This window comes from Osmerus mordax, chromosome 4 (genome assembly GCF_038355195.1).
Source record: "Osmerus mordax isolate fOsmMor3 chromosome 4, fOsmMor3.pri, whole genome shotgun sequence".
In the NCBI taxonomy this organism is placed as follows: Eukaryota; Metazoa; Chordata; class Actinopteri; order Osmeriformes; family Osmeridae; genus Osmerus; species Osmerus mordax.
The window spans coordinates 1,342,383-1,351,400 of NC_090053.1; the positions used below are offsets into that span (position 1 = coordinate 1,342,383).

Consider the following 9,018-nt stretch of genomic DNA (forward strand, 5'->3'; position numbering starts at 1 on the left):
GATATTGGTGAAAGTGGTGATGGTGGAGGTGATAGTGATGATGATAGTGACGAGGATGTTTATAGTGATCGTGGTGGTGAAGCTGATAATCATAGTGATGGTGTAGTTGTGATGGTGTAGTTAAAAGTGAAGGTGATATCGATAGTGATAGTGTAGTTGATAGTGTATGTGTGTAGCAGTGTGTGTGTGTGTGTGTGTGTCTGCTCGCTACTCCTCAACAGTGTGTGTGTGTGTGTGTCTGCTCGCTACTCCTCAGCAGTGTGTGTGTGTGTGTGTGTCTGCTCACTACTCCTCAGCAGTGTGTGTGTGTGTGTGTGTATGTGTCTGCTCGCTACTCCTCAGCAGTGTGTGTGTGTGTGTGTCTTCTCGCTACTCCTCAGCAGTGTGTGTGTGTGTGTGTGTGTCTGCTCGCTACTCCTCAGCAGTGTGTGTGTGTGTGTGTGTGTGTGTGTGTGTGTGTGTCTGCTCGCTACTCCTCAGCAGTGTGTGACAGCTGCTTCTCATACAGACTGAGAACATGGTGCACAAACTGGTACTGCTCGCAGGTCTGAATCATCCCGCCCCTGCAAGGCACACACACACACACAGTCACAGTTTAGACAGGAGAGAAGGAAGGGCAAGCTCGGTGTTGAAACCATTCAACCGCATTTCTGGAACTTTCCAGGGCTGGTCTTACCTGTCGAGGCGGAGCTGACACGTGGTCTTCAGTATGTCGACCACACCCTCACACCTCAGCTGCCTACACAAGATGGAGGTGGCAATGAAGCAGCCCGTTCGGCCAATCCCAGCACTGCAGGGGGGGGGGGCAGATCAAACTGGATTGGTTCATTGATTCCCTTCAGTCTCACTTTATAATTCAAAACCATCCTTGAGGAGATGGTTTGAGGAGGAGGTGACTCCTTTCTCTACCTGCAGTGAACGATGACAGGACCGCTGGTGGCCGGGGCATCCTCTCTGGCCCGCTCCACTTCCTGTACCAGCTCCAGAAGGGGCGGGGCTTTGTCTGGCGTCTTTTGATCGGGCCAGGAGGTGTACCAGTACTGATGGAGACAGCGCACCTCCTCTCCGCACTGACACACACACACACACCACCAAACACACACACACACACCACCAAACACACACACAGACACACACACCACCAAACACACAGACACACACCACCAAACACACACACATTTTTTCCATCAGCCACTTGTTCCTCGTGTGTGCCAAATTGTTACCTCTGTGTTAGTTGCTACGACAACAATTATCGCAAAGCAAGATGGTGTGAAAAAGCAAAAAGAAGATAAATCTTTCCGCTGTGTGCACAGAAGATGTGCTGCTCTAGCTCAGGCTGAGTGCTCCTGGTGCTGCTCCAGCTCAGGCTCAGTGCTCCTGGCGCTGCTCTAGCTCAGGCTCAATGCTCCTGGCGCTGCTCTAGCTCAGGGTCAGTGCTCCTGGTGCTGCTCTAGCTCAGGCTCAATGCTCCTGGTGCTGCTCTAGCTCAGGCTCAGTGCTCCTGGTGCTGCTCTAGCTCAGGCTCAGTGCTCCTGGTGCTGCTCTAGCTCAGGCTCAGTGCTCCTGGTGCTGCTCTAGCTCAGGCTCAGAGCTCCTGGCTCTGCTCTAGCTCAGGCTCAGTGCTCCTGGTGCTGCTCTAGCTCAGGCTCAGTGCTCCTGGTGCTGCTCTAGCTCAGGCTCAGTGCTCCTGGTGCTGCTCTAGCTCAGGCTCAGTGCTCCTGGTGCTGCTCTAGCTCAGGCTTAGTGCTCCTGGTGCTGCTCTAGCTCAGGCTCAGTGCTCCTGGTGCTGCTCTAGCTCAGGCTCAGTGCTCCTGGTGCTGCTCTAGCTCAGGCTCAGTGGGATGAATGCAGCGTGTGGTGGGCGAGCGAGCCAGCTCTAGAGGATCTCACCTTCAGAGTGAACACCCGCAGGCTGTAGTCATCTTCTTGGGTTACCGTGACAACCTTGATCTCGATGCCCTCGTGGGTCACAGTGTCTTCGGGCCAGTACTCTGCACATTTCTGCGGGGGGTGGGCAACACACACACACGTAAGGACAAGCACCCTGGGTGGACGTACGTGTGTGAGTGTGTGTCTCCGTGCCCACCTCATTCTTCTCCTCCAGGTTGGTGATCATGACGATGAGAGGGCATCTTTCCTGCCACACCATCCTCCAGAAGTCCCCCACCGTGTTGACGGTGGGGCCCTGGGTGGCGATGTACGCCCGCTCCTCGCCTCCGTAACCCTGCACACGGACACACCCGGCGTTAGATGCCCTCGCCATCAGCGTCCCTCCACCCCCACCCTCCACCCCTCTCCCCCACCCCTCACCCTCCACCCCCACCCTCCACCCCTCTCCCCCACCCCTCACCCTCCACCCCTACCGTCCACCCCTCACCCTCCACCCCTCACCCTCCACCCCCACCGTCCACCCCTCACCCTCCACCCCTCTCCCCCACCCCTCCACCCCTCACCCTCCACCCCTCACCCTCCACCCCTCACCGTCCACCCCCACCCCTCACCCTCCACCCTCCACCCCCACTCCTCACCCCCTACCCCTCACCTCCACCTCTCACCCTCCACCCCCCAGCAACAGCTCCACCGTATCTCCCCAGTCAACAGCTACATGAAAGCCAGGCTGATGCCGCCCCGTTAACAGACCAGGATGTTGCTGGAGGTGTTCAGAGGAGAAGCTGCAGCCAGACAGACTCACCTTCAGGTAGTTGGCGTTGATGTAGGAACTGAGGAAGTCCTCCTCCTCTGACTGGAGGATCACTCTGCTGTGAGTGTCTGGAGAGGAGGCAGAAACACTCAGATTAGAGCGGGGGGGTAGAGAGAGGAGGGGTAGAGAGAGAGGGGGGTAGAGAGAGGAGGGGTAGAGAGAGGAGGGGTAGAGAGAGGGGGGTAGAGAGAGGAGGGGTAGAGAGAGGGGGGGTAGAGAGAGGAGGGGTACAGAGAGGAGGGGTACAGAGAGGAGGGGGGTAGAGAGAGAGGGGGTAGAGAGAGAGATGGGGGGTAGAGAGAGGAGGGGGTAGAGAGACAGACACGAGTAAGGGATATGATGAGACAAATGGAAAAAAAAGGTGGGAAGGTGGGAGAGGGAACGAGAGGAAGTCAGAGAGGGAGAGAAATGAGGAGAGATAAAAGCCTAACAGGTTGGGTGAAAGAGACAGCCACTCACTAGGCAGGATGGTTTTGTAGCGGTTCTTCCTCACCAGACCAGGATAGCTGTACTCCTTGGGGTCCACGAAGTTCATGGGGGTCTCCTGCCAAAACCAAAACAAAAGAGACTCTGGAGATGAAAAATACCAATCCAAGCCTTTTGATTGGCCGGGGATGGGTGATCCTGAAGAATCCAGTAGAAAGACTGGAATGTGTTGGAGTTGAAGAGGTTGGTGGTGTGCGAGCTGTTCTCTGCCTGCCAGACACAGTAAACCTCTACGGAGCTTCGGATGCAAATCTGTCTGTATCCTTCCTGCCCTCACCCACTAACACAGCCTCTGGATAGAAGGCTCTGTCTGTATCCTTCCTGCCCTCACCCACTAACACAGCCTCTGGATAGAAGGCTCTGCTCTGTATCCTTCCTGCCCTCACCCACTAACACAGCCTCTGGATAGAAGGCTCTGCTCTGTATCCTTCCTGCCCTCACCCACTAACACAGCCTCTGGATAGAAGGCTCTGTCTGTATCCTTCCTGCCCTCACCCACTAACACAGCCTCTGGATAGAAGGCTCTGCTCTGTATCCTTCCTGCCCTCACCCACTAACACAGCCTCTGGATAGAAGGCTCTGCTCTGTATCCTTCCTGCCCTCACCCACTAACACAGCCTCTGGATAGAAGGCTCTGCTCTGTATCCTTCCTGCCCTCACCCACTAACACAGCCTCTGGATAGAAGGCTCTGTCTGTATCCTTCCTGCCCTCACCCACTAACACAGCCTCTGGATAGAAGGCTCTGTCTGTATCCTTCCTGCCCTCACCCACTAACACAGCCTCTGGATAGAAGGCTCTGTCTGTATCCTTCCTGCCCTCACCCACTAACACAGCCTCTGGATAGAAGGCTCTGTCTGTATCCTTCCTGCCCTCACCCACTAACACAGCCTCTGGATAGAAGGCTCTGCTCTGTATCCTTCCTGCCCTCACCCACTAACACAGCCTCTGGATAGAAGGCTCTGTCTGTATCCTTCCTGCCCTCACCCACTAACACAGCCTCTGGATAGAAGGCTCTGTCTGTATCCTTCCTGCCCTCACCCACTAACACAGCCTCTGGATAGAAGGCTCTGCTCTGTATCCTTCCTGCCCTCACCCACTAACACAGCCTCTGGATAGAAGGCTCTGTCTGTATCCTTCCTGCCCTCACCCACTAACACAGCCTCTGGATAGAAGGCTCTGTCTGTATCCTTCCTGCCCTCACCCACTAACACAGCCTCTGGATAGAAGGCTCTGTCTGTATCCTTCCTGCCCTCACCCACTAACACAGCCTCTGGATAGAAGGCTCTGTCTGTATCCTTCCTGCCCTCACCCACTAACACAGCCTCTGGATAGAAGGCTCTGTCTGTATCCTTCCTGCCCTCACCCACTAACACAGCCTCTGGATAGAAGGCTCTGCTCTGCACCGAGTGTGTGAGTTTAAGCTAGGATGCGTAACCTTTTCCTTAGACTCTGATGTGTGTGTGTGTGTTCTGCTCTGTGTGTGTGTGTTCATGTGTGTTGAGGAGGCGTGGCTTTGGAGACACCTCTGAAGCGGGGGCGGGCTCTGTGCTGTCAAAGCTAGCTTGCTAACTGCTAAGCTCTTTGGGTTACACATCCTAGTTTTAAGTATGCCTGCTTGCAGTATTCACGTGTGTGTAGGAGTGTATGGGAGTTGATATTTGTCTGGGGGTGTGTGTGAGTTAACATCCATGCATGTGTGTGTGTGTGTGTGTGATCCATTCACATAGAACTCGGCCTGCAGGCTCTGGTCGTCCATGGCCCGGCTGTGGAGCTGAGTGGGGGTCAGGGTGTGTGTTCCCTCCCTCAGGTACTCCTTGGCAGACTGGTCCTTGGGGGACAGCTGGGCCCCGTAGCCGTAGGGCTCAGTGCAGCCCGGGGTGCACATGTCCAGGGTCAGAGACACGTTGGAGCCCCGCCTAACGTGCACACACACACACACACACACACACACACACACACACAAAGAGGCAAACAGAGAGATAAGAAGAACCTCCATGTATTGAACACAACCACATTTGCAATAAGCCCACCTCTCCCTCTCTCTCTCTCTCTCTCTCTCTCTCTCTCTCTCTCTCTCTCTCTCTCTCTCTCTCTCTCTCTCTCTCTCACACACACACACACACACACACACACACTGACCTCTCCTGCAGGCCCACAGGTGTGACACTCAGGGTGGCAGCCTCTGCGTCTGTCCTGGTGTCGGCGCCCACCTCAAACACCGGCGTCTGGGGCGTCTGGGGCGTCTGGGGCACGGGCTCCAGGTCCATCAACTCGTCCTGGGCGTCCGTCCACTCGGACAGGGTGAAGGAGGGCTGGCGGCTCACAGACTGCCGTCTGTCCCCCTGATCCACCGCCACAGGAGACAGCCAGGGTGCGCCGGAGCACAGGGAGTGGACCAAGCTGCTCATCTATGGACCGAGCCACGTCAGGTGGAACGGAGAGACAATGAAAACCTGTTTTGAGGATCTGCTTTGTTCATGTGTGTTTGTTATAAAGCGTAGAATGTTGAATCATCTTAAGCCCAACTCTGCTCCGAACAGAAATGTTTAAGTATGTTCAACAACATACATTCTGGTGTTTGGGGGTGGTTATGTGTCAGCTTCAAGTCAATTCCAAAGTTGAGCCTTTTCTGACATTTCACCAAGCAATGACTTTGAATTAAACACTGATTCTAACTCAGGATCAATCAATCAATAAAACATTGTCAGTGCGCTGCAGTTTGGTTCCACCGTCACCTTAATGAAGCAGCAGGTGTGTGTGTGGTCTTCCCCAGGCGCTGTCTTACCATGAACACAAAGAGGGCCAGCCCAACTCCTACGGTGGCCTGTAGGACCCAATAGTTCTTGGTCTTTCCAACCTCCACCATCAGATTCATGGATTGCTACGAAAACACACAGACACCATGTCCACTATTCTGTACTTCCTCCACAAACACTTTTACATGCAGGAAAAAAGTCTGTTGCAAATATATATTTTTAACCAATATAGGTCAAATGAAGAAAGGTTGTATAAATCCAGTTTCAGACAGGAGATGTACAACCATGTTTTTGTTCCACCCATGCACTAGGCAAGCTGATTCTAATCAAGCAGAACTTCTAATCAACACAGCTCTCAGAGCAGATCTGTCTCATGAGCCACTTCAAGCCCTGGATCAGCAGGGCAGCGCTTTTAGTTTATGAACCTGGACTTTTAGCACTAAGGCAAAGGAGGGAGGTTGTGAGGTATGAAAGTCCTAAACATACAGGCTACTGGAATTCTTGTAAAATGTTTGTGTGTGTCATGCTAGTTACTCACATCAACCCCAACATCGGGTTGAAGGACAGCAGGAGGCCCAGATAGAAGTCTATGAGCTGCAGAGCCTTGTACATGGACATGAAGGGATCATTACCGTCTACGAGGAAGAAAGCCCAGAACCCCTAGGAGAGGAGAGGAAAGGAGAGGAGAGGAGAGGAGGAGAGAGGAGAGGAGAGGAGGAGAGGAGAGAGGAGAGGTGAAGGGTGACAGGAAGTGACACTTGCATCAAAAGGATGTGAGGTGTCCGACTCCAGTGTAATAACACAATAAGGACCACATTCACAAAAGCCTTGTGTTCATTTTGCACCTGATCTTTTTTCTCTCTCTAGAATGAATAAAACATGAACGTTAAACAGAGGAGCTTCGAGTGGTCTCCTGGACAGACACAGAGAACATAGGGTGGCATCTTGTTACCCTAACATGAACTCTGACCTCTGAACTCTGATCACACCCAAGAAGATTCACCTGAAATGGCTCCATTCCCATGTATGGAAGGGCGGGTACATTAGTTTTAGCCCCTTGTTTGCATTGTACAGGATGAGACCCATGAAGCACAAGTACTCAAGATTATTTCAAACAGTATTTTGACCCAGGTGTGCCTGCCACTCACAGTCATCTGGGAGAGGATGCAAACCACCGCAGTCCAGTGCAGCCCCATGACAGCCATGTGGAGCTTGTGCCTCCACATCTTGGCTGGCTCTCTCTGGGGGCTCCGTGCCCCTGGGGGCCCCTCCACCACGCCCGGGGGCCCGTCCCCTGGCCTGAGGGGACCGCTGGAGTCTTCGGGACGGAAGACAGAATCTTCTGTCAGGGAAGTGCTCAGGCGAGGCATCGTGTTCCCCTGGTGGGGGGACAGGAGAGGACAGGAGAGAGTACAGGAGATGACAGGAGAGGACAGGAGAGGAGAGGACAGGAGAGAGTACAGGAGATGACAGGAGAGGACAAGAGAGGACAGGAGAGGCGAGGACAGGAGAGAGTACAGGAGATGACAGGAGAGGACAGGAGAGGAGAGGACAGGAGAGAGTACAGGAGATGACAGGAGAGGACAGGAGAGGACAGGAGAGGAGAGGACAGGAGAGAGTACAGGAGATGACAGGAGAGGACAGGAGAGGACAGGAGAGGAAAGGAGAGGACAGGAGAGGACAGGAGAGGACAGGAGAGGAGAGGACAGGAGAGAGTACAGGAGATGACAGAAGAGGACAGGAGAGGAGAGGAGAGATGACAGGACAGGAGAGGACAGGAGAGGAGAGGAACAATAAGGGTCAATAATCCAGTTTAATCCAGTCCATTCATATTACAGATACAGTAGGGTTAGGAAATGCATGATGTTCTTTCTGTATTGTTGAAATCTTCTTGACTGCATTACTTGGGATTCTGTCATCTGTGAGAGTCCAGCTAAAGTGACATTTCTATCAAAGCGGAATGAAAGTATGACACAGTTGTGTTTTTGCACAGGTCTGTCAGTGGGTGCCATAAATGCTGAATGTTTAAGGAGACAGAAAGCTACTGTGGACCAACGTGGTGCAGGCGTCTCTCCCTGGAGGCGGGCGACAGGAGAGATTTTCTTTGCCAGTAAAATGATCACCCATCCGGATATTGAGACTGTTCCAGCTCAATAATGTGTGTGTGTGTAAGTGTGAGTGTGTTTCTGTGAGTCAATGGGAGAAAGATAGTAAGAGGGAGAGCGAAAAAGACAGAAAGAGAGAGAAAGAAATAGGGAGAGGTGGAGCTAGAGAGAGAGAGGTGGAGCTAGAGAGAGAGAGGTGGAGCTAGAGAGAGAGAGGTGGAGCTAGAGAGAGAGAAGTGGAGCTAGAAAGAGAGAGATGTGGAGAGAGGGAGAGGTGGAGAGAGAGAGGGAGAGAGAGGGAGAGGTGGAGTTAGAGAGAGAGAGATGTGGAGAGAGAGGGAGAGGTGGAGAGAGAGAGATGTGGAGAGAGAGGGAGTGGTGGAGCTATAGAGAGAGAGGTGGAGCTAGAGAGAGAGAGGTGGAAAGAGAAAGGGAGAGAGAAAGAGCGACCGAGACAGAGAGACTAGAGTTCTATTGTAGAAGGATGAGTCAGGGGGAGCGTGTTTACAGCTACATCCGTCTCCTTGGCAACAGAGTGGCTCTCATCCCTCTCATCCATCCCAAGAATAATTATCCCCTGACAACACACACACACCTATTCACATTCAAACACACACACACACACACACACATATACACACTATCTATTCAATGCCTGGCTGTATCATGCTCTTAGTGAAGATGTTTTGCAGGTTTGCGTAATTACTGGCACATGGGTTTATTGCTGTGTGTGAGAATAATTGTGGGTAGGGTTAGGTGTTGCTTTTACATTTAGTCATTTTTTTTTAGCTTTTAGTGTGTGTGTGTGTGTGTGTGTGTGTGTGTGTGTGTGTGTGTGTGTGTGTGTGTGTGTGTGTGTGTGTGTGTGTGTGTGTGTGGGGGGGGGGGTGCGTAGGATGAAGGAGTGAGGGATAGTTTTAGGGTTAGGGTTATGTTTAGGGTGAGGAGTTAAGGAAAATATCATTTTTA

At 52.7% G+C, this 9,018-nt stretch overlaps 1 protein-coding gene across 1 annotated transcript; it reads right to left on the minus strand.

Annotated features, from left to right (window-relative positions):
- Positions 1 to 469: 469 nt before the first annotated feature.
- On the minus strand, positions 470 to 8,608 carry ptpn5 (protein tyrosine phosphatase non-receptor type 5). Its single transcript, XM_067234136.1, is given in 13 exon segments — positions 470 to 563; positions 677 to 790; positions 910 to 1,070; positions 1,891 to 2,001; positions 2,087 to 2,224; positions 2,693 to 2,769; positions 3,161 to 3,245; positions 4,912 to 5,104; positions 5,328 to 5,588; positions 5,966 to 6,069; positions 6,479 to 6,604; positions 7,093 to 7,323; positions 8,564 to 8,608. Coding segments are annotated over 13 exon segments (1,740 nt in total).
- Between the last annotated feature and the right edge of the window lie 410 nt (positions 8,609 to 9,018).